The 26,157-nt window shown below is 39.1% G+C and overlaps 2 protein-coding genes across 6 annotated transcripts in view; one reads left to right on the plus strand and one right to left on the minus strand.

Moving 5' to 3' along the window:
* Nucleotides 1–213: 213 nt before the first annotated feature.
* OIP5 (Opa interacting protein 5) lies at nt 214–17,920 on the minus strand. Its single transcript, XM_004481510.5, has 5 exons — nt 17,567–17,920; nt 17,250–17,316; nt 12,882–13,004; nt 10,498–10,579; nt 214–929 (listed from the first exon to the last, which is right to left on the minus strand). The coding sequence occupies exons 1-5, from the start codon at nt 17,889–17,891 to the stop codon at nt 834–836; spliced, it is 693 nt and encodes a 230-aa protein (XP_004481567.1). The 5' UTR covers nt 17,892–17,920; the 3' UTR covers nt 214–833.
* Nucleotides 17,708–26,157, plus strand: part of NUSAP1 (nucleolar and spindle associated protein 1) — a 43,983-nt gene continuing 35,533 nt past the window's right edge. For 3 of the 5 annotated variants that reach the window (XM_058293951.2, XM_004481511.4, XM_004481512.4), the window contains exons 1-2: nt 18,163–18,371; nt 25,613–25,681. In XM_058293951.2, the coding sequence (XP_058149934.1) occupies nt 18,279–18,371; nt 25,613–25,681 (162 nt within the window). In that variant the 5' untranslated portion in view covers nt 18,163–18,278. Of the gene's footprint in view, nt 17,798–18,162; nt 18,372–25,612; nt 25,682–26,157 lie in introns of those variants that run through there. The other 2 variants (XM_058293954.2, XM_058293953.2) reach the window with 2 other exon arrangements.

The following is a 26,157-nucleotide window of genomic DNA, read 5'->3' on the forward strand; positions in this document are numbered from 1 at the left end:
GTCATGTGTGCTTGTAGTTCTCTGCCCCTTATTTCTTCAAAATCTTGTGTATATATATATATATACACACACACACACACACACACATATATATATATATATATACATATATATATAAAAAAACTTGTATAAAAGTCATAATTTTACATGTCTTTCTGTGGTTATACAAATGTTCATCTCTGACTACAGTATAAACTGCAAGTAAAGAGTAGATTGTTTGATTTACCTTTTATTTAAATGAATAATTTGATAAGCTACTTATCCAACATGCCATATAAACCAAAATATGAGAAAAACAGCATTTCTGTGAATGTTTAATATATTTATCATTCATTATTAGACTGTTAAACACACAGTAAAAAGAGACATAAACTTTATATTATCCTGTCAACTTACTGACTATATATTACCTATAGTATATTTTACAAAAGAAAATCGTTTATCAGTATTCACATAATATTGCTCCAGGTAGGAATAACAGTAATCGTTAACTCCAACTCTATTTTCAGACCAGCCATGTGTCTGTCGATCAGAGCACAAATGAAATGTTGCCTTCTAATCCCAAAATTTACCAGCAAAGATGTTTTTAGAAATATGAAAATGGTAAGAAGCTAACAACTTATCTTCTTAAGGCAAACAACTATGAAACCTGAACAAAAGTCTTCTTAGTTTCTCATCTTCTAGTAACAGCTTCACAAATCATTTGGAAAATCAGCCTAATAAACGACATTTCCCCCCTATTCTTGAGCCAGCCATTCTTGAGAAATGATCAAGCAGCACTTGTTGCAGATTACAATGAAGTCTGAACCTGATACTGAAGTCTTGGTTCTGGATCAGTTTTCTGACTTGGACTGCTCAGTGGTCACCTCCTTCAGAAGCTTCATTAGTGAATTTAAGCTGGTATGTGTTAGCATTATCTTCTCTTTGAGCTGGGAAGAGAAATATATAGATAACAGGTCAAACAGAAACTCTACCAATTAAGCATCAACTCCCATTCCCTACCCCTACTAACTGCCCTGATTACCTGTAGTCTAATTCTGACTTGATGAATTTCCTTATTCTAATTATTTCTTATCGGTCAGATAACAGTTTTTTTGTCTCACTTATTTCACTCAACATGATGTCTTTAAGTTTCATCTATGTTACCCCAAGTATCAGAACTTCACTCATTTTTATAGCTAAATAATATTCCATTGTTTGTATACCCACATATTGTTTACCCACCCACTGATGGACACTTTCGTTGCATCCATCTTTTGGCAAAAGTGAATAATGCCCCTATGAACGTGAGGGGGGAAACAGATGTTCAAGTCCCTGCTTGCAATACTTTGGAGCATATACCTCCAAGTCGGACTCTAGGGTCGTATAGTAATTCTATATACTTAACTTTCTGTAGAATCGCTAAACATTTTCCACCATGGATGTACCATTTTAATTTCTAGAAACAATGAACAAGGGTTCCTATTTCTCCCAATCCTAACACCTGTTATTCCGTTTTTTTTAAAAGGTAGAGTTGTGAAATGTTATCTTACTGTGGTTTTCATTTGCATTTCCCTAATGGTTAATGATGTTAACACTCTTTTCATATGCTTTTTGGCCATTTATCTTCTTTGGAGAAACATCTATTCAAATCTTTTGTCCATTTTTTGTCTTTTTGTTGCTCAGTTGTAAAAGTTCTTTTTATATTCTGGATAGTAAACATTTATTGGATATGTAGTGTCCAAATAATTTTTTCTCATTCTGCAGGGGACTGAACCCAGGACCTCATATATGGAAAGCAGGCGCTCGAACCACCGAGCTTCACCTGCTCCCCTGTAGGTTGTCTTTTAACTTTCATGATTAAGTCTATTGATGCACAAAAATTTTTAATTTTGATTAATTCCCATTTCTCTTTTTTCTCGTTGCCTGTGCTTTTGGTGTAAAGTCTAAGAAACCATTGCTGGAACACAAGGTCCTAAAGATGTTTCCCTGTTTTCTTCTAGAAGTTATATAGTTTTGATTCTTACATTTGTTTTTTGACCCATTTTGTATTAATTTTTGTAGATGATGTGAAGTAGGAAGTCCACTTTCTTTTTTTGGATATGGATATCCAATTTTCCCAGGATCATTTGTTGAAGAGGTTATTCTTTCCCAATTGAGTGGACGTGGCACCCTTGTCAAAAAATCACTTGCCTATGGAGTGACATCATCAGCTAGACATAAGACATCTACTGCTAAACTCTCCCCTCACAATCAACTACTAAATATTTCACTTGCTTGGAACTCTGGAGGACAAGAGACCAGAGAAGGACTCCAGAAATGCTGAATACAAGTAATCTCCCAAGATCAGACAGGAGATGTTCATACCAGACATACCAGTCTGGACCCCTCCCCCTCATTCAGTCCCATGCGGCTTGAGAGCTGTGAAGACAGCAGGCCCGGGTTCCATCTTCTGTGGATGCAGACTATAGAGCTACTTAAGAGAAGCAAGTTAGAACCCCACGCATATCCAGGCACAAGGACCCAAGTCTACAGAGACGTAGGGCAGAATACAAGCTACTGAAGAGTCCTGCATATAAAAGGGCCCCAGGGGAAGCAGATATAGCCCAACCAGTTGGGTACCTGCCTACCACGTGGGAGGTCCAAGATTCGGGTCCTGGTGCCGCCTACAAGAAGAGCAGACACCGGCCCCACCACAATGAGCAGATGCCACAAGCCAGCAGACACTGCAGCTCATGGGGAGCAGATGTGGCTCAAGCCGTTGGGCACTCGCCTCTCATGTGAGAGGTCCCAGGTTCAGTTCCTGCTGCCTCCTGTAGAAGGCAAGCAAACAATGAGCAGGCAGATGACAGAACCATCTGGGGGAGTGAGGGATAAATAAAGAAAAATTAAATAAATAAATCATTTTAATTAAAAAAAAAAAAAAAAAAGAGGACCCCAGGGATGATGACTGCAGTTGATGGTACAAATATAGAGAATCTTTTTTCTTTGTGTGTCTCTATTACAGGGTGTTGACAGGAGGTTGGTATATGGGGAAAAGTACACCCAATGTAAACTATAGACTGTAGTTGATAGTAATGCTTTAATATTCTTCCATCAATTATAACAAAGGAACCACACCAATGCTAAGGTTCAACAATAGGGAAATAGAAGAGTTATGGGTTTTCCTGTTTAGAGTATGAATATATTCTAAAATTGATGGTGGCGATGAATGCACACCTCTGTAATTAAGCTAAGACCAACTGATTATACACTTGGGATGGACTATATAGGGTGTGACTATATCTCAATGAAACTGCTTTAAAAAAAAAAAAAAACCAGACCATTCTGGATTGACTCCATCTGGGTCCCCAGGGTGGGATATATAATGGGCAGAAAAACCTCACAAGAAAAAAAAAAGGAGGGGTGAAGTGGGGCGCTGAACTGCTATAAGACAGGACAGGTCCCAGAAAGTGTAAGGAAAAGGAAGAGGAAAAAAAAAGGAATGAAGTTCTGGTTCATACAACAACACTGATTAACCTTGAAGATATTATGCTGAGTGAAAAGCTGGACACAAAAGGACATATACTGTGTTGTATCAATGATATGAGATAAATAGAATAAGCAAAGTCATAGAGTGAGAATCTAGAATATAGGTTATCAATGGCTGTGCCAAAGGTAGAAAATGGGGAGTTAATGCTTAATTTTTATAGAATTTCTATTTAGTTTAATTGTAAAGTTTTGGAATTGGACAGTGATGATGGTAACACATTATTGTGAGTGTAATAATAGCACTGTATTATATATGCAAATGAGGTTAACAGGAAATTTTAGGTCCTAAGTATATTACTAGAGTAAAAATTAAGATAAAACAGAAATGTACAACACAGTGAACCCTATTGTAAATGACAGATTATAGTTAATGGTACAATTATAGGGGAGTGAATGTAAGTCAAGTTGCTGAGTGCCTTCTTCCCATGTACGACATCCTGGGTTTGATCTCCAGTACCTACTAAAAACAAACAAATAAATGAAAAACCCAACTCTCATTGGGGAGCAGATGTAGCTCAGTGGTTGAACACCTGTTTCCTATGTATGAGGTCCTAGATTTAATCCCCAGTAGCCCTAAAAAAGAAAATAGTACAATTGTTAAAATGTTCTTTCATGAATAATTATAACAAATATAATTTATTAAAGAAAGGTGTTACTAACAGGGTAGTATATGGGGAAAAAATACACCCGAATGTAAACTATGAACTGTAGTTAATGTACAATTTTAATATTCTTCCATCAATTGTAACAGAGGTACCACACCAATGAAAAGTGTTAATAAAGGGGGTGGGGGAAAATATGGGGAAGCTGTATTTTTTACATGCTTTTTCTGAAAACCTGCAACTTCTCTAATTAAATTAAAAATTTTAAAAAAATCAACAGGCCATAGATGTCAGGATTTCTGAACCCTCATTCTGATTCCATTGGTCTATATGTCTGTCCTTGAGTTACCGGGACTAGAGAACGAACCCGGGACCTAATTGTTTAAGCCACATCTACTCTCCTGTACGTTCTAATATTAGAAAGTGTGAGTCCTCTAACTTTGTTCTATTTCAAGATGGTTTTGGCTATTAAGGGCCCCTTAACCTTACAGAAATCCTATGGTTGGCTTTTCCACTTTGGCAAAGAAGTTTCTTCATCACTTCAGGAAGAATTGACATCTTGACACTATTGTCTTCAAAAGTCCTCCCATTTATAAGGTCTTCATTGATTTTTTTTTTTAAGATTTATTTTTTACTTATTTCTCTACCCTTCCCCCGCCCCCAAGTTGTCTGCTATGTGTCCATTCACTGTGTTCTTTTGTGACTGCTTCTATCCTCATCAGCAGCACTGGGAATCTGTTTCTTTTTGTTCCGTCATCTTGTTGTGTCAGCTCTCCGTGTGTGCAGCGCCTTTCTTGGGCAGGCTGCACTTTCGCACTGGGCGGCTCTCCTTATGGGGCGCACTCCTTGTGCGTGGGGCTCCCCTACACAGGGGACACCCCTGCACCGCACAGCACTCCTTGCGCGCATCAGCACTGCATATGGGCCAGCTCCACACAGGTCAAGGAGGCCCGGGGTTTGAACCGCGAACCTCCCATGTGGTCGGCGGACGTCCTATCCATTGGGCCAAGTCCGCTTCCCTTCACTGATTTCTTTTAGCAATGTTTTGTAGTTTTCCTTGTATAAGTCCTTTAAATTCTTGGTTAAATTTATTCCTAGATATTTGGTGCTCTCAGTTGCTATGGTAAATGGAATTCTGTTCTTGATTTCCATTTTAGATTGTTCATTACTCGTATATAGAAACCCTACTAATTTTTGTGTGTTGATCTTGTAAGTCTTCATTTTGGTGAAGTCATTTATTAACTCTAGTAGCTCTGTTGTGGATTTTTTAGGATTTTCCATATATAGAATCATGTCATCTGTAAACAGGGAAAATTTTACTTCTTCCTTTCGAATTTTTATTTATTTTTGCCTAATTGCTTTGGCTAGAACTTCCAGTATAATGTTGAATAACAATGGTGATCAAAAAGCATTCTAGTCTTGTTCCTCATCCAAAAAAGCAAGCTTTCAGTCTTTCACCATTGAGTATGTTATATATATATACTTTTTTCATATATATGCCATTTATATGGTGAGAAAGTTTCCTTCTATTTCTAGTTTTTTTAAAGGTTTTTATTTCTCTCCCCTCCCCCCCACCCCCCCCAGTTGTCTGCTCTCTGTGTCCATTCACTGTGTGTTCTTCTTTGTCCGCTTCTATTCTTGTCAGCGGCACCCGGAATCTGTGTCTTGTTTTGTTGCGTCATCTTGCTGAGTCAGCTCTCTTTGTGTGCGGCACCATTCCTGGGCAGGCTGCACATATTTGCACTGGGCAGCTCTCCTTATGGGGTGTACTCCTTGCACATGGGGCTTCCCTACACAGGGGACACCCCTGCATGGCACAACATTCTTTGCGCACATCAGCACTGCCCATGGGCCAGCTCATCACACCAGTCAGGAGGCCCTGGGTTTGAACCTTGGACCTCCCATGTGGTAGGCAGACGCCCTATCCGTTGGGCCAAATCTGTTTCCCAATTCCTACTTTTCTAAGTGTTTTTTTTTTAATCAAGGTTGGGTTCTGCATCCTATAAAATGTCTTTTCTGTGTCAATGAGATGATCCGTGTGTGAGTTTTTTCCATCATTCTATTAATGTGATATTATTACAGTAACTGATTTTCTTATATTGAACCACCCTTGCATACCTTGGATAAATCTCACCTGATCATGGTGTATAATTCTTTTAACATGCTATTGGATTGAGGATTTTTGCTCTATATTCATAAGGCATATTGGTCTGCAAAAAAATTTTTTTTGAGTGTGCTATTTTTAACTGGCTTTGCTATTAGGGTGACGTTGGCCTTACAGAATAACTTAGGGAGTGTTCCCTCTTCAATTTTCTGGAAGCGTTTGGGCAGGATTACTGTTAATTCTTCTTGTAATGCTTGGTAAAATTCTCCAATGAAGCCATCAGCTCCTGGGATTTTCTTTGTTGGGAGGTTTTTGATCACGGGCTCAATCTCTTTTTGTTATTGGTCTGTTAAGATCTATTTCTTTTTTTTTTTTTTAAGATTTATTTATTTCTCTCCCCTTTCCCCCCACGTCTGCTCTGTGTGCATTTGCTGTGTGTTCTTTTGCATCTGCTTGCATTATGTGGCAGCACTGGGAAACTGTGTCTTTTTTTTTTTTTTTTTTTTTTTAAAGATTTATTTGGGAAGCGGACTTGGCCCAGTGGTTAGAGCGTCCGCCTACCACATGGGAGGTCCGCGGTTCAAACCCCGGGCCTCCTTGACCCGTGTGGAGCTGGCCCATGTGCAGTGCTGATGCGCACAAGGAGTGCCCTGCCACGCAGGGGTGTCCCCACGTAGGGGAGCCCCACGCGCAAGGAGTGCGTCCCATAAGGAGAGTCGCCCAGCACATAAGAAAGTGCAGCCTGCCCAAGAATGGTGCCACACACATGGAGAGCTGACACAAGATGACGCAACAAAAAGAAACACAGATTCCCGTACCGCTGACAACAACAGAAGTGGACAAAGACGAACACGCAGCAAATAGACACAGAGAAGAGACAACTGGGGGGGGGGGAGAAGGGGAGAGAAATACATAAAATCCTTAAAAAAAAAAAGATTTATTATTACTCTCCACTTCCCCTCCGCCCCGGTTGTCTGTTCTCTATTTACTGCGTGTTCTTCTTTGTCCACTTCTGTTGTTGTCAGCGGCACGGCAATCTGTGTTTCTTTTTGTTGCATCATCTTGCTTGCTGACACAACAAGATGATGCAACAAAAAGAAATAGATTCTCAGTGCCACTGATAAGGATAGAAGCAGTCACAGAAGAACACACAGTGAATGGACACAGAGAACTGACAACAGGGGGGAGGGGAATAAATAAAAAATAAATCTTTAAAAAACAAAAACAAAACCAAGTCTAGGGAAGTGAATTTGGCTCAGTGGATAGAGCATCTGCCTACCACATGGGAGGTCCAGGGTTCAAACCCAGGGCCTCCTGACCTGTGTGGTGAGCTGACCCCCGAACACTGCTGATGTGCGCAAGGAGTGCCGTGCCATACAAGGGTGTCTCCTGCATAGGGGAGTGGAGCCCCATGCACAAGGAGCACACCCCATAAGGAGGGCCGCCCCATGCAAAAAAAGTGCAGCCTGCCCAGGAGTGGCACTGCACACACAGAGAGCTGACGCAGCAAAGTGACGCAACAGAAAGAGACGCAGATTCCCAGTGCCATTGACAAGAATACAAGCGGACACAGAAGAACACACAGCAAATGGACACATAGAGCAGACAACTGGGGGGGGGGGAGGGAAGGAAGAGAAAAAAATAAAAAATAAATCTTAAAAAAAAAAAACACACAAAAAACAAGTCTTGTCATGTTTCTCTGTGTACTTTTACCTATGCCTATAAATAAAATTATCATGGAATACAGGATTATGAATAATACAGTCTCCTGTTGAAGTCAAGGTTAACAACAAAAAAACCCTTTTAATTCTATATTTCATATACACATATATACATATATATATATACACACATATACATATATATATTTGACTTAGTGTTTATAGTACACTAAATCTACTTTTTATGGTCCAAGGATACAGGAACACAAGTTCACTGGGAAAACACGCTTAAAATAAACAAGTAAGTAATTGCTACATCTTCCTGAGGGACTGATCTTTTGACATTATAAAAGTTTATTATTTTTATTTTTTTTTAGGTACTGGGGGCCAGGGATTGAACCCAGGACCTCTTGAGAAGCTGGCGCTCAACCACTGTGCCACATTGGCTCCATGAGTTGGTTTTTATCGTTTGTTTTGCTTGTTGTTTGTTTTTTGTTTTTAGGATGCACTGGGAACTGAATCCGGTACCCTCCATGTGGGAAGCAGGTGCTCAACTCACAAAGCCACATTCGCTCCCAAAAGGTTTCTTTTTATCTCTAATAACATTTTTGTTTTAATGTCTATTTTGCCTCATATTAGTATAGCTGTTCCAATTTCCAATCTTTTTTTTCTAGCTTTTTTTTTTTTAATTGATTTTGTAAAAATATTACATTAAAAAAACAATATGAGGTCCCATTCAACCCCACCACCCCCACCCCACCACTCCCCCCCACCAACACTCACTCCCATCATCATGATACATCCATTGCATTTGGTAAGTACATCTCTGGGCATCTCTGCACCTCATGGTCAATGGTTCACATCATGGTCCATATGTTCCAATTTTCTTATGCTTATTGTTTTCACGGTATCTTTTTCCATCCTTTCACTTTCAACTTTTTATCTTTGAATCTAAGCTGTATTTCCTATAGACAGAGTATAATTGGATCTTGTTTTCTTATCCAGTCTGACAATCTCTGCCTTTTGATTGGATTGTTTAATTTACTCACATTTACATTATTGATTTAGTTGGATTTGTTTGACATTTTATTTTTAGTTTTCTACATTCCTCATGTCTTTTTTGTTCTCTCTTCCTTACTACTTTCTTTTGCATTAAGCGAGCATTTTCTAATATAGCAATATTATTTAAGGATTTTTTTTTTACTCTAATTGTATATACAATGATTTCTATAGAGTTTACCATATACATCTTCACTTACAGAATCGGCTTCAGATCTATACTAATTCCACTTAAATATAGAAACATTGTGCTATACGAGTGCAGGCACAAAATAGCAGGGTAAGAAGTTTTACAAATCATTCCTTCATCTAGAAAAATGAAAGAGCTGGAAAAAAGTTAGAATTAACTAGGTGGTAACCCAGAACCAGAATGGAGATTTAGAACTAGAGGGATGCCACAGGAAATGGCAGGCTGCCAAGAGTTCAGTTTTTTAAGTAAAAGGACAAATCAGTGACCAGTCTTCATTGCTCAGGCCCTCGGCAGTGGTTGTGGAAATGGCTGCAGCTACAGCAGCATGGATTCTGGGAGTGACTAGCTGGGGCCAGGGCTGGCAGAGGAAACCTCTCCTTAAAAACTGGGATTGAGGGCCAAGGTTGGTCTTGGGGTTATCTGAGGGACCAGCTCAGAGACTACCCTCATACTGAGCCCTCTGGGCAGTAATTCCAGCCCCCTGTACATAAAGAGGTAGTGCAGGGGAGTGGATGTAGCTCAAGTGGTTGAACATATGTTTCCCATGTATGAGGTGCTGGGTTCATTCCCCAGTACCTCAAAAAAATTAAGGGAGGAAAGTGCACTTTATTTGATGGTTCAGTTTGTTTTTTTCCTTCTAAGTGTGGGCATTTCCAGGGCCCAGCACTGACTCTGGCCTTGGTGTCAGTGTTCTCTGCAACAGCAGCTTCTGGCCTCATACCAGCATCTACAAGGACTTAAAAGACCTATGTACTTTTTCACTGGTTAAGTTTTTCTTTCTCTTTCATGTGTTATTTAGTCTGGCAGATATCTGAGGGCCCAGCACATACATAGCTTCTTTTCTTCCAGAAGCAGTGTCTTCTGGAACAAGGAATTGGGACAAAAAGAACCAGTGTACCTTTTTCTTTTTTTTTTTTTTATGTTGGTTGTTTTTGTTCTTTCACTGTTATGTATTCTTGGTTATGGAGGACCCATAAGAGATGGACAGTAGACACCAGCCTTGGTTTTGGCCTCAGCATAAGAGGTTCTGGCTTCCCACCTTGTACATAACAAGAGTGAAAAGGCAGTGTACTTCTTCCCCCTCCCCCACCCTTGGTTTGTGTATGTTTTTTTCTCTAATTCTTGGTAATTTTCTCTTTTTTCCCCTCATTTCTTTCTTTACTTCCTTTTTTTGCTTCTTGTTCACAGGCTTTATTATTTTGCTTTGTGTTACAAATTTAATGAGGAATACCAATCCTAATATAAAGGATTATTGGAATCTAGTATAAAGGATTATTCGATTACCACACCATTTCATCACTCCCAAGTTTAGTACAAATTACCAAGAGTTGTTTATATTAAAGGAATAAAATAACCATCATGAAACTTTACCTCTGCAATCTTTTCTGATAGAGATACACTGTGAATATCCATCTCAGATGCATTTACTATGGCTTTTGTTTTTAACAGATAGCTACAGAAAATGTAGAGAGAAAATATTAGTATCATACCACAGTTGTTATTATTGAAGTAAACTTGCTCTCCAAAGCAAATATATGTCAAGAAAATCTCCCTTCTTAATGATTTACTTTTCAAGACTCATGACTTATTTTGTTGGAAAAACAACTTCTCAATTAACAAGATGCAAAGACAATCCAAATCATCGGAGTCTCATGTACCTTATCTTACCCCTTTCCAGCAAGGAATATATGAGACAAAATTATCCTGGGGCAAACTAAAGACAAAAAAAAGAGGGTCATGAAAATAATCAAGGATGAGTTTTGCACTCTACCAGTGGATTCTGTGGCAAATTTAGAATAACTTTAATCGTGTTGTGGCATATACTATTGGTTGCCTACCCAGTAGCCATTCCTCACTTCTTCCTTGCTATGAAACCCAGATTTTCCTTAGGGGAGCAGCAAGCTCAGTTATAGGAGATGAATCATGACTGAGATAAGCCATTTGCAACAATCTTATTCTTTACTGTTACATATTTGTTTTCCCAGCCACATACCCTAGTTCTGGCCAAAAATAATAAGGAAAATTTTCCTGATAAAAGGAGAACTGTCCTCCTACACACCCCATATCCTTTTCCTTCCTGCTGGGGTTGCTACTGTGTATAAATATAATGCTTGTAATTGTAGCATCCATCCTGCAACCAAGTGGAAAAGGCTAAGAGAACCATGGCGATGTTGACCTAGACACCTGCCACTGTTACGTCACAAGAAGACTCATGGAGCTGTGACCCATCCCCACCCTTTACTTGTTAAAACCACTGTTAGTCAGGTCTCCTATTACCAGCAAATTCATTCTAACTGATAAACACACAGATTTATTATTTTGCCAGACTCATGCTATCTACGCTTTCCAAGTTTCTTTCCAAGTTTCTACTTAACCAAAAAGAATATATTTATCTTTGAGTCCAACTCCTCATTTTAAAGACTAAGAAATTACTAAAAATCCCATAGTGCTTTTCAATTTTATATTAAAAATTTTTGTTACTAAAAGCTAACTTCCCTAAGTAAAAACTCAATTCTAGCTCTGCTGGGACATTTACTTATGCCTTGTTCTAAAAAAGATTTGAGGTTACTAACAGCACACATTTACAGATACTTTATTTTTCCCTCTTTAAACTTAATTCTAAATAGAAATTATATAAGACAGACTAGAAATAAAGAGTATTATTCTATCTCAAGTACATATTTTTGTATTAGAAATCTGCAATAAAGAACAAATAGTATACTTAATGGGCACTGAACAATCTCATGGTAATGGTTGGGCTTATATGATTTTCTTGTTTAGTCATCCATAACTCAGCTAGAAAGTTATCTAAGCACTTTAAATTTGAAAAAGGAAGTCTCTCTGTCTTATGAATGGAAAATGGGCTTTGAAATTAAGATATGAATTCAAATATCAGTTCCACCACCTCCCTGAGCCCCAGTTTTCTTTATATTAAAGATTTAGGTGAAAAATAAATGAGTTAAGTGAGGTAAGTAAAATGCCTGACACAAACAAGGTCATCAATGACTGGTGGTGGTTGTTGTTATCAGTCAAAAAAAGACTTGATGGCTATTTTAGTTGTAATGAACAAAAAATCTTAAATAAAAAGTAGAATATTATGAAGATAAAGAAATATCTAATTTAATTTATGAAAAGAAACAGGCAGTAGGCTACTTTTTCTGACTCTATGAGGCTACAAGGTCATTATTTTTTACTTTTCTCTTAAACATCTGCTTCATTCTTTCTCTTTGCCAACAAGATTTCTCTGCATCTACATGTGTGTAAGGTTGAAAATAGCTACCTCAAGACTAGAGCTTTCACTTCCCAATTTCAACACTAGTACTATCTACCAAATGACCAGTGTCGTGGGTCCTTATTTCAAATTCCTAGGGTAGAAAACCTAATTGGATTAGCTTGGATCTGGTATTCATTCTTGATCCCATCTCCTGGGAATGGTATCTCACATGGTACAAACAAGGTCCCATCCTATGGAAGGGAGACAGGGACTGAGCACCAAACCCAAAAGGTGTCTACTAGAACATTAATTATTTTGCAAAAGCTTACCTTCTAGAACTTTTTTAAATGAGAAAATATCCTCTGAATTATTTTATAGTTGTATAATGATCATGTTACAAGGTTGTTTTTTGGTCACATTTGCATCCTTTTGTGAGAGACAATATCTGGTATTATTTAGCATTTTCTTTGGTACAAACACTCTGCCTTGTCTGGAAGATCATTTAACATTTATTTGACAAAGAATATTTACGTCTACTCACCATACCATTTTGTCACTAGAAAGGCAGAAGTGACCTCTCACAGCAGCCAGGGCAGCATGGGTAGAATATAGATGGAAACCAATGGAAATCTCACAGAAAGTACAGAATAAAAGGTTGTAAGTGCTGGGGAGGGGGAAAAAACAAAACAGAATATGAGTAAGTAAGATATTCAAAGAACAACAAAAACTAACCAGTGCCCAACAGCATTCCTATCACCTAAAGACAGGTAAAAATTATGCTGTAAAAGGAATACTGAAGAAATGACACATTCAAGGAAGGTCAACTCAGATTTTAATATAATTATACCCTAGATCACAGATTCCCCTTGTGGATTCTGGTCATAAAAGCAATCATGAATGTACAACTAACAATTCAGTTCAGAAAAGTAATTTACCCCTGAAAAGCATAAAAACATCTAAGTAAAAAGACTAACATTTAAATATTTAAAACTACAAATCACCCTATAAATTAGCTACCATTATACCAATTTCCCTGTGAAGAATGAAGAAAATTGAAGATGAAGAAAAAGTAATCAAGTTATTTGGGAGCTTACTAAACAATATATTACTATAATTCAAATCATGGATTTTCTTTTGTGGATACAACAAAAACTAACTTAAAAAAATACCCAGACTAGAAAAATACAACTAACCGTTTATGGACTACAGTTAACAGTACCATTGTTATATTTTTGCATCAAGTGCAAAGAAGGTATTATATTAATGCCAAGGGTCAACAACAGGAAGGTGTGCGAGGGTAGGGTATGTGTCTTTTTGGAGTAATGAAAACATTGTAAAATTGCCTGAGGGGATGATAGCACAACTCTATCTGAAACTGAGAGCTGCTGAGTGTACACTGTGGATGGATTTCCAAGGCATGGAACTATATAACAGTGAACCCTGTGGTAGATGATAGACTGTGGTTAACAGTACAAATATGAGAACATTCTTTCATGAACTATAACAAATGCACACTATTAATAATGGTGTTAATCATAGGGTGGTTTATGGGGAAAATATACATATCCTAGCAATGGGAGTATAGTTAGAAATATTTGATATCTTTTACCAATTGTAACAAAAGTTCCATGACAATGCAAGGTTGGTGATGTATGGGAATCCTATAGTTATGCATGATTTGTTTTATAAACTCATAACTTATAATAAAAAATAAAATAAAATAAATTACCAAACTAAATAAAAAAGAAAGAAAAGAAAAGGAATCCTATTCCTCTGCAAGCCATCCATTTTCTTACCTTTTTCCACTGGATGAGGAATCAGAAGATGCTGATTTTAGTTCTAGTTATACCACTTAGATACGTCATTTACCATATTCACTGGTATATAAGACATATCCAAATATTACAAAGAAATGTTTCAAGAAAAGTTCACATTTCATTATACATGTCCTCAAAGCAATTTTAAAGTGGTTTGATAATTGAAAAATTATTTATATTTATATAAAGAGTATACTGGGGTAAGCGGCTGTGGCTCAAGCAATTGAGCTTCCGTTTACCATATGGAGGACCCGGGTTCGATCCCCAGGACCTCATGGTAGAAAAAAAAAGGAATCCCAGACCTGTACGGAGAGGCACAGGCCCCCATGCAGCAAAGCAACACACCAAAAAGATGATGACGCAACCAGATAGGAGAAGAAAAAAAAAAAAAAAAGAGTATATTGAGAAGTAGATGTGGCTCAAGCAATTGGGCTTCTGTCTACCATATGTGAGCACCCGCGTTCGATTCCCAGGACCTCCTGATAAAGGTGTGCTCATGTGGCAAGCCAGACTCGTGCAGCTGTCAACAAAAGAGAGGCATAGGGGAGAGTTAAGGCAAGACACAACAGAAACCAGGAACTGAGGTGGCACAAGCAACTGGGAAACTTTCTCCTAAATCAGAGGTCCCCAGGATGGAATCCTGGTGAAGCCTAGAGGAGAAAACAAGAAGAGAAGACAAAAAGAAACAGACACAGAAGATCACAGAGCAAATGGACAAGGCAAAACAGCAGGGTGGCGGGGAGGGGGAAGAAGGGAAAAAAAAAAAAGTATACTATCCAGTAAAATTCTATTAATAGAAGAGAGGATAAAACTCACACCACTAAAAATAATTATATTCTTACCGATAGTAAAATAAATAAATAAATAAATAAAATACACTAAATGTATTGGTAAACGAAGAACACCACCACATACACAGTACTGTGTTTTTGTGAATAAGGGTAATCAAAACCTAGCCATGAAAAAGAATAAAGGTGCATTAATTTGAGTTAATTCTTATGTAGGAATTAACTGAATCAGACAAAGCAAGTATCTCAGTAGAAACTCATATACTGCATAGATCAAAATAAATGGAAAGAAATCCCTAACATTATGCTTATGCTTGCAGTAGAAAAGAAACACTACACTGAATATTAGTAAACAAGGAAAAGAAAACTTTTAATGAATTCATAGTTAAATTAATGATTTCTGTAGCTTTGGAATCATGGGTTATGATAAAAACTTTAATCTAAAATTTTAGCTAGAGGAAAAACACACACTTTGCCTCTGATCATTTGTGTGGTCTATGGCTCCCTATTTTTGCTAAGAAAATCAACATAGTAGGTAGAATGTCCCTGACTATTTTTGCTGAGCTGTTTTGAGTTGCCTTGCTTTGCCATTAGGGGTTAGCACCTTCCACCTTGTTGGGCCTTTCATTCTTACACTGGATCACAGACATTAAAGAATTTCAGGGGAGGAAAATGCTTCCCATACACCAGCAAATACAGTTCTCTGTTTCTCAGTTTTCTTATCTGTAAAATGAAATCAACTATAATAGGAAAAAATACCAACAAGTGGTTAAGGCAAGCTGGCCCACTTGGGAAGCTGGTGCAGCAAGATGACACAAGAGACACAGAGAGACAATAAGAGGCGTGCGTCATCTTGGTATGTCAGCTCTCTGTGTACGCGGTGCCATTCCTGGGCAGGCTGCACTTTTTTTGCACGGGGCGGCTCCTTACAGGGCATGCTCCTTGCATGTGGGGCTCCCCTTGTGTGTATTAGTATTTGTGTGTATCAGTACTGTACATGGGCCAGCTCACCACAGGGTCAGGAGGCCCTGGGTTTGAACCCTGGGCCCCCCATGTGCTGGGGGACACTCTATCAGTTGAGCCAAATCCACTTCCCCCATGGCTTTTCTTATTCCACAGATATAGAAATACAAGGGACATTTTCTTCCACCGTGTTTTACAAATGATCTAGACCAGCACTGTCCTGTGGAAATATAATGTGAGCCATATATGTATTTTAAAATTTTCTATTTTACTTATTTTAAAAGGTAAAGAAACAGGTAAAATTAATTTTAGTATTTTAGCTCAGTATGTAAAAAATATCATTTCAATAAATTATCAATAAAAATTATTGCTATATTATTTTTTTGGTACCAAGTCTTTGAAATCTGGTATTTTACACTCATTGCATGTCTCAAATTCAGGACAGCCACATTTCAAATGTTCAATAGCCACATGTGGCTAGTGGTTTCAGCATTAGACAATCCTCCTCCCTAATAGGAGATTCAGAGACTTCTACTTCTGGTCACAGACTACTCAATTCCCTCCTTTCTCTCTGTTTGGGATGGAAGTAGCCAGTGTAGGGCTATCTTTCAGTTAGGAAAAAGGGAGTTATGGGTCTAACCCAGTTTGGGAAGTTTATTCAGGCTGCAGAACTCTTCCTGGTTACTGAGTAAAACAAGTAAAAATTCCTACACTTTAACCCTAAAATTGAACCAAATTATGATCAGAATCAAGTGTCTTGCTGGTAAATCCAACACTCAAAACAGAAAAGTCCTGTAATACCAAACTCACTGGGTACTATATTGTCACCTGTAATACAGGCAAGATGCAAAGCTTACCAGGTAGTATTTGAACACATAACATTCAACTTATAATCTCCCAGTTTTCCAGGTTACAGACAAAATTAATCCTGTATTGCTTATTACATATTCCGTGTAAACGTTAAGATGTTCTAGTTATCTCAAAGGATTTAATTTATAGAAAGTTATTCTCACATAAACGAAGAGATTATTTTCTCCTTTTTTCCCAAGCGAACATATCTTTTTTAGCCAAGTTTCACTTGCCAATGTCACTACGGAGTCCTAGCCATATCAAAAAGGTCTTAAAACTTACAAATAAAACTTTTCCACTTTTTTAATACGTTATGTTCGTACAAACCTCCAACATGTACAAGGCGCATCCTTCAAACATATCGTACGAATGGAATAAACTTTACTTCCAGCGCAAACTGGTAATAGTTTTCTCCTAGTGCATATTAGTTCCAGGCTCCTCCGTTTCAATGAGTCGGTAACCTGAGAACCACCCGGAATGACCGGTACGTACCTGCCTTTGAGAGAACCTTCAATGCCTACTAATAAGGGCGCTTCTAAAACGACGTTATTCGTGACCCCTAGGGAGACAAACACAAGTCAGAATCCGTACCTCTACGGGCCTTAAAGAGGAAAACGTTCCTCTTAAAGTCAGACTCATTGTGGCCATAAAGTTATCAATAAAAGACACTCCCACTGCCAAAGGGGATCATTTCCTTCCAACTCTTCAACCCGTTTTCCTTCCTAGCCAATTCTCAGCCACGCGGTGGAGAGGGCTAGTACATCCTCCTGTGCCCGCCTCTGCCTGCCCAGAACGCTGCCCCCACTCACTGGAGAAGACCACGGCCCCAAGGGACCGCGACAGGTCCCAGGCAAGGTGCACCGAGTCAGCGAGCACGGCGTGGCACTGCGCGCACTGGAACACGGCGCACCTCTCCGGCCGCAACCACGGCGGCAGCCGCGGGCCGGCTAGCGTCTCCTCCGCCCCCAGCCCCGCGGGACCCAGCGGCGAGGAACCCTTCACCACCAGCGTGTCCCACTCCATGGAAGTCGTAAAAGAAGGTGAGTCAATCGCCTTCTGAACTCCACCCTCACAAAAGTCATCGCGTGCCAATTTTGTATGGCGCGATCGCTGCCTCTGCTGCCGGGCCGCCATTTTCCGCAGCCAGCGCCTCAGTTTCGAACAAGCGCCAGGCCCCGCCCCAAGAGGGATTCCTGCGTCCTCATTGGACATCGTGAATCTCGGGCCCTGACGCGCACTCATTGCTTCAACGTGCCTCGCACGCCCTTCGCGCCTGCTTGTGTTGGTGAGCGACGGGGAGGAGCGTGCGTCTTTGGGGACGGAGAGTCAGCCTTTCTATTGGTCAACGTTAGGAAACCCCGCCTTCGAAACATTTTTAACCAATGGAAATGCAGCATTCTTTATTTAAACTGTCTATAACATTTTGCTTGGTTAACGCCTAGAGTGGCGCCAGAGTTTTGAACGACATTGCTGAGATTGGCGGACTGAGACTTTGTGTGGTCGCCCGGATTGCAGATCGCGATGACCGTCCCCTCCCTAGAGGAGCTGGACTCCTTCAAGTACAGTGACCTGCAGAACTTGGCCAAGAGTCTGGGCCTCCGGGCCAACCTGAGGGTAGGGGTTCCGTGGCGCAGGTTGTTGGGCGGGCTGGTCGGATGAGGGGACAAAGGTGGACCCCGGGGAAGAGACCGCTCGGGGCCCTCAGGAGATGGGGCAGCAGTAGTTCTCGGAGGCCCCTCTAACTCCGCGAAACATAAGAAAGACCATAGTTTTCACCTTGTTTTGAGACTAATTTTCCGGGGCTCACGTAGGCCGCTACTCCAAACAGGTGTGGTATGGTTTTATTGGGAGTTCTTTAAGAAATGCGGGGCCAAAAAAGCTCAAGGGATGCTGCTTTTAATATCGTTAATTGGTAGGCAATTGCCGAAAAAATTACCTCGACTTCTGGAAAACTCCAAACAGTAACACTTCTGTGTAATAGCACCCATAATCTTTTGAAACTTTATTTGGAGGCCTGGCAGAAAGAATTACTTTTAAGGGGATCACCCACCGTGAATACGTTTTTATAACTGAGCCCTGACATAGTTTGATCATTTTTTTATTTAGTGATCACTTTTGTGTGGTGGTGTTCTGTTTCAAAATCAAAAAGGTCTTTGACTACGAGACTGCAAACTGTTGGGAAATGGGGGGATTCAATATGGGATTGGCTTTCTTTATGTATCCTAGTTTTCCCCTGTAATAGTAATGAATACTCTGACTGCAAGCTGTGTTTTTTATGCTGAATGAATGCCTAAATCAGACCATCATAAATGTTTTCTGAATGACTTTTTAAAAAACATTAGTGCCCTGTGCTATAATATTTAATGACTCATCTTTACTTTATGAACAAAAACTTAATAATATAGCTTAAGTTCCTTAGACTTGTTGCAGTTAAATTGGAATCTTTTATTCTCCACTGCATTTAACTGGACTGGTCCCTGAACACATGGCACTCCTTGAACACCTGGCACATTTGTCTGTCTTGGTGCCTTTGTCCATCTTGACTCTTTAGCCTCATATTCCCCTATCCCCCTTTCTCTCCCTCTTTCTCTGCATGAATAATTTCCACCATCCTTCACAGTCCAACTGAAATGCCATCCCCTACTTAGTGCTTCATCCCTACTTCTTCATTCCTTTGACCACACGGCCCGCCCCCAGTCATCCAGGCCCTCTCTATGCCTTTTTATTTAATTTTTTTTTTTTGTAGGAGGTATGGAGGATTGAACCTGGGACCTTGTATGTGCCAAACACATGTTCAATCACTGAGCTACACCTGGTACACCCTTTGTGCTTTTAAAACAGATCTTTTTTAATTACTCTTTGAGCACTTGGAGGATTTCACCTTCCACTCTAGTTATTAGTATATGTATGTTATCTTCTCTACTACAATTTAAATTCCTTGGACAGCCATCTCAACCATCACCTTGCAAGTCTTTACAGTCCTGAATATTGGAGATACTGAATAATTATTCAGAACTGTTATTTACAATCTCTTCTTGGCAGTGCCAGAATAATGCACCAGAGGTTAATTCAGTTGGCAAAAAAGCTATAGTGGAGGCCTCCCTCCTAATTGTAAAGCTCTAGCTAACAGTAAGACCTCATGACCCCTTGGATCTCTGAAATACGGCAGGTAGATCTTTTACTAAAAGATCTATCTTATCTATCCTATCATTGTCTCTTTTTTTAAATATATATATATTTTTAAAGATACTTAGATTACACAAAATGTTGCAAAATATATATATAAAGAATTCCCATATGCCCCACTCCCCACACCTCCCACTTTTCCCCACATTAACAACTTCTTTCATTAGTGTACATTCATTGCAATTGATTAACACATCTGGAGCATTGCCGCTAAGCATGGATTATAATTTACATTGTAGTTTAAACTCTCTCCCACTCAATTTTGTAAATTATGGCAGATTATATAATGGTCTTTATCTGTTGTTGCAATGTCCCTCAGGACAATTCCAAGACCCGAAAATGCTCCCATATTACACCTCCTTTTCCCTCTCCCTGCCTTCAGCACCTCCAGTGGCTACTGTCGCCACATCAATGATATATATAATTTCTTCCATTGCTAGAATCACAGTCAGTCTAGAGTAGAATACCAGTAAGTCTACTGTAGTCCTCCCAGCATTGTCTCTTGAGGCAGCTGATCTCGGGTAGACAATTAACCACCTGTTTCTTTAGAGGTGACATTTTTAGGGAGGTACTTAGTATTTCCTGACACTATATTTGGAACATAGTAGGTACTGATAAATATTTGTTTAAAGGTACCATTTCCCAGACAAATTTGACCGTACAAGGCTTTATTAATACCAACTATAAAAATGCACTTTGAGGCAATTGGGGAAAATTTAACTTGGACTAGGCATTGAATTACATTAAGGTAGTGTTCATTTTGTTGGGTATGATTATGGTATTGAAGTTAGGTTTCCTTTTTTAAATAAAGTCCTTATCTGTTAGTGATATATACCAAATATTTACAGGTGAAATGTTATATCTGGGATTTCCTGTAAAATACTACAGGAAAAGAGAGGGAGACTAGATGAAATTAAGAACAGAAGAATGTTGGTACTTGTTCAAACTGGATGGCTGGTACATGGGGACTCATTGCACTATTCTCTTTACTTTTGTGTCTGTTTGAAATTTTCTGTAATAAAAAGCTTTAAATTATGTACTATTGGTACAGCCCAGGAGCTCATTAAAATAAGTGCCTTTTCAATTCCAAATACATAACAAAAAATGAAAAAATTGCTCTAAGAAATTTTCAAGATTTAATAAGTAATAAATTAAGTTCCACAAATATTAAAAATTTTTTAAAGAAAAAATGTTATCTTGCTCTTTTGAGATACTGCTAATGGAGAAACAAAATGAGGGAGGTGGTTACTGGTACTTTGTCATGTGGCCACTGGGTCCTTTTCTCTTTTTGCTTTTGCCCTCACATCCTTCTCACCACCTTAGACTACAAGGACTAACTATTGACACTTCCTTGCACCTGCCCTGCCCATATTCACCCAGCAAAATCTCAACCCTGATTAAACCCAGCTATGTGCTGTGTACCTAAGCAGCAGACCCTGGAGAAAATTACCTCTATTGATTGAACTTAATTTAAATTTATCACCCTAAATCTTAAAATGGGCATTTGACTTTACTGTACTTTCTTGATAGTCATTAACTTTTCCACTCTCAAGGACAATCATTTTATAACTTCTTGCCTCAGATTGGCTCCCCTCCCTTGTTTGATGACTTTTCCTCAAAGGTCATGGAAAACTAGATATAGCCATCCAAGAATTACTTCATCTTTCCATCACTAAATCCTCCAACCAGCCTACACCTGTACATAGGTAATCTGCCTTCCAACCTGTTAGAGTAAAAGACTGCTCCTAAGGACAACCTAATCTTTGGTGCTAGGGAAACCATTCTCTCTCTCCTGCACCAATTTCTTCCAAGCCACTGTAATGCATGCAGTCATTTCTTAATGACATCCATCTTAAAAACATAAAAACCTCTTGACCCCAAGTCCTCCTCCATCTACTGCCCTATTTCTCTCTTCTTACTGAAATTGCTCTTATTGAGGCCACCATGCCCCATGTCTTATAAAGCTTGTGGTCCATCTCTATGCTTATCCCTGCCTATCAGCAGCATTTGGCATGACTGAATACTCCCGTCTGCTCAAAACCCTTCCACTTCTAGACTTTTTTGATATTTAATTTTCTCCTTTCTCACAAGCATCTCCTTCATAGTCTCCTAGTCTTCCTCTGCCAAATCCTCTACGTATGATGGAGTGTTTTAGGGTTCTCTCTTCAGCCTTCTTTTCTCTAAGTATGCTCTCTCCCTTCGTGAGCTCATCCATTTTCATAACTTTAAACGCCTCTAATAGCTGCTGACTCCCAAATCCACACCTCTTGAGCTACTAACTCATGTATTTAAGTTTACCTTAAGCAGCATGGTCAATTCAAACCAATTAAGTTCTCTTCCCAGTCTCATTAAATGGTTCATCCTTGTTTCTTTAACCACCCACACCCATGCTTTTTGTCAGTCTTCCTGTAAAGTACATCTGAAATATGACCACTGGGCATCATCTCCAGTGCTACAAACCTGGCCACACCACTCCATCTCTTGACCTACCTCAGTCTCCCTACTGATCTCCCTGCCTCTACTTGTGCCTCACAATACTATTTTATTGGTCATCAGTGATATTTGGAACTTAGAAAACGTCATTCTTCTTCTTCTGTTTAATGCCTTCCAATTATTTCCCTCACATCTAAGATAAAATCCATACTTTTCCAAATGTAATGTGGGAAACTTGGTTTGATCCTGATTTAGAAAGAAACAAAAAGTTAAAATTGGAGACAATCAGGGAAATTTGATATGGACTAAGTATTAGATGATATTAGGAAATTATTACTTTTTCAGGAGATGACAATACACTGGCGATTAATCAGGAGAATATCCCTTTATTTTCGGGAGATGTAGCTGATGCTTTTAGGTGTAAAGTACTGATGTCTGGAAGTTAATGGTTCAGCAAAAATATATCTTGAGAGAGAGCAAATATGATGCAATATTAATGATTGTTGAATCTGGATGGTGGGGGATATGAGTGTTTATTATACTATTTTGATTTTTCTATAGGTTTGAAATTTTTTATAGTAACGTTAGGAGGAAGACAAATCATATACCCAATAAGGGTTTAATATCCAGAATATAAAGAACTCCTACAACTCAATAATAAGGCAACCCAATTTTAAAATAGAAAAAGACTTTAATAGACATTTCTCCAAAATATAAATGGCCAATAAGCATATGAAAAAAATGCTCTACATCATTAACCAGTAGGGAAATGTAAATCAAAACCACAAGATACTACCTCACACCCACTAGGATGGCTATTACTCTTTATATTGCTGGGATAATGTAAAATGGTGCAGCCACTGTGAAATAATTTGGCAATTTCTCAAAAAGTTAATCATGGAGTTACCTTATTACCCAGCAATCCCACTTCTGGATTTATACCCAAAAGAGTTGAAAGCAGGGACTCAAACAAATATTTGTATGCCCATAGTCATAGCAGCATTATTCACAAGAGCCAAAAGGGAGAAACAATGCAAGTGTTCATCAATAGATGAACGGACAAACAAAATGCAGTATATGCGTACAATGAGATGTTATTCAGCGGTATAAAGGAATGAAGTTCTGATTCATGCTATGGCATGGATGAACCTTGAAGACATGATGCTAAGTGAAATAAGCCAAACACAAAAGAACATATATTGTATGATTCCACTTACATGAAATACTTAGAATAAGGAAATTCATAGTCAGAAAGTTGATTAGAGGTTACCAGGGGCTGGTAGAGAGAGGGAATGGGGAATTATTTTTAATGGGTACAGAGTTTCTGTTTTGGGCAATGAAAAGGTTTTGGTAAAGGATGGTGTTGATGTTACACATCATTATAAATGTAATAAATGCCACTGAATTAGACACTTAAAATGGTGAAAATAGCAAATTTTATGGTATATTTTTCCACAATAGAGTGAATAGTTAGGAGGAAGAGATTCCTACTCCTTATTGTGGCCTAAAATTTTCTACTTGACCCAGCCTCTGGTCACCTATCTGATCTCCCCGCCCTCAGCTCACCGTGTTCCATCTGCACTGGCTGCTTTCTGTCCTTCAAATTCATCAGCCTTTCAGGGCCACTGTGCTTGATGTTCACTCTGTTTTGAATACCTTTCCCCCTATCTTCACCTGTTACCTCTTCCCCTCATTCACATCTCAATTCTAATACCACGTCTGTTTTGAAAGACCTTTCCTGACCATCCTAGCTCAGGTAAGATCCCTTTCTGCTCCGGACAGCAGCTTTATTTTGGCTTGGTTGCATTCATAGCACCTGAAATCATATCATTTATTTATAGCTTACTTGGTCAATAAGCTGCTTCACCCTCTAGAAACACCTCGAGGGTCATAAACTTTGTGTACTTTGTTTGCCACTTTTTCTCTACTGCCTGGAAGAGTGCACAATAAATACTTGTTGGAGGAATGCATGGATGTATGCTAATAGTTAACACAGCTACACCTCCAGCTCTCTTGAGCATAAACCCCAGACCATTTTGCCGGCTAGATGTCCTCTCCTGGCTCTGCCACAAGTAACTCATTTCATCATTGTTGGGTGTTTGGTGAGGTTTTGATGGTATTACAAAGGCAGAAGAAGCAAGAATGCCTGAATTCTGTCCGGCCAGTCACCCCTTTTCAAGAGAAGACCTTAAGGTAGGTTTCAAAAACAAAGTACCACATTATTGCTAGCTGAGATGGTGCCTGATAGCTTGATGCAGAACACTAATAAACTGGGCAGGAGGATGTGACCTAAGTACAGTCTCTCCTGTCCCATAAGACCCAAACAAAATTTCAGTATCTCTACCACTCTCTCCTAGACACATGGCCGAGTATAAATGGTGTGAAAAGAAGAGCCATGCTAGTTGGGGTGGGCACCCCTTGAGAAGGAAGTCTCTGGCTCTTAATTACATATTGAGGCTAGGCTGGGTAGAAGACCAGGAAAAGGAAACCCAATCAATATGCTTGGCCTTTTAGAACACAGGAAAGCATAACCAATCAGATCAATGTTTCTCTTTTTGGAACAAATTAAGTAGGAAAGTTTCCCTCATGTGGAAAGAGGAAAGTTGGTCCCCCAGTGCCCTGTGGCAGACTCTTCAGGGGCTGACAAAGCCTGGCAAGATCAGGCCACTGCCCATGTTTCCAGCTTTCTCACCAAATCAGCTCCAACAGTTCAATGCTCCAGCTACATTAAACACCTTTAGTTCTTCAAACTCCACCCTCATTCTTATCTTTGCCCATGCTATTTTCTCTAACCTTTTTCTTATGTCTAACTCTCCTTGCTTCATCCTTCGGATCTTAGCTTCTAGAGACAGCATTTCTTTATCTTAGAACTGGCAGGTCTAATTACCTGCTCAAGTCTTGTAGTGGGCAAGTTCACCTATGTTTTCTTTTTTTTCTTCTTTATTTTCTTTTAAATGTTACATTAAAAAAATATGAGGTTCCCATATATCCCCCACCCCCCACATGTTTTCTAACAACATCCTGAGTGTCCTCATGTTGGCACTTACCCTATTGTATTGTAATTGCCTTGTTCTTTATCTGTCTTCCCCCTTCTGCCAATTTTATCTTGGCCATTGTTATATTCTCAGAGCCTACCCAGAGTGTATTTGATTAATACAACAATTTGATGAGAAAATGTTCAGAATATCTTTCTTGTTTATATGATTTTTGGCGCTAATGGTAAGACTTTCCTGCAGGCAGACAAGTTACTAAAAGCATTGAAAGCCCACCTTAAACAAGACGCAAGAGAAGAAAATGAGAATCAGGTGAGTAACATTTTTCATCATCTGATAGAGAACAAATCATATGTAGCTACTGAGTGATAAACCAAGTTGGTGATGACATAAGAAATGCTGTCTATTTACCAAAGAGATTATTATTGGTAATAGTGCCAGGGATTGAATGCTTTCATCGTAAGTATTTGTTTTTTTGTGTTGTTGTGTTTTTTTTTAAGATTTTATTTATTTATTTTCCCCCACCCCCTTGTTTGTACTTGCTGTGTCTGTTGTCTTCCTTATTTCTTTAGGAGGCACCAGACACTAAACCCAGGACTTCCAATGTAGGAAGGAGGCGCCTAATTGCTTGAGCCACCTCCATTCCCTGCTTGTGTCTCCCATTATGTTTTTTCTTCTTGTGTCTCTTCTTGTGTCAGCTTGCATCAGCTTGTGTGCCTGCCTATTTTGTCAGCTCACTGTCTTTGCTCATCTTCTTTAGGAGACACTGGGAACCTCTGCTCCCTGCT

The sequence above is a fragment of the Dasypus novemcinctus genome, chromosome 3 (genome assembly GCF_030445035.2).
Source record: "Dasypus novemcinctus isolate mDasNov1 chromosome 3, mDasNov1.1.hap2, whole genome shotgun sequence".
NCBI classification, from domain to species: Eukaryota; Metazoa; Chordata; class Mammalia; order Cingulata; family Dasypodidae; genus Dasypus; species Dasypus novemcinctus.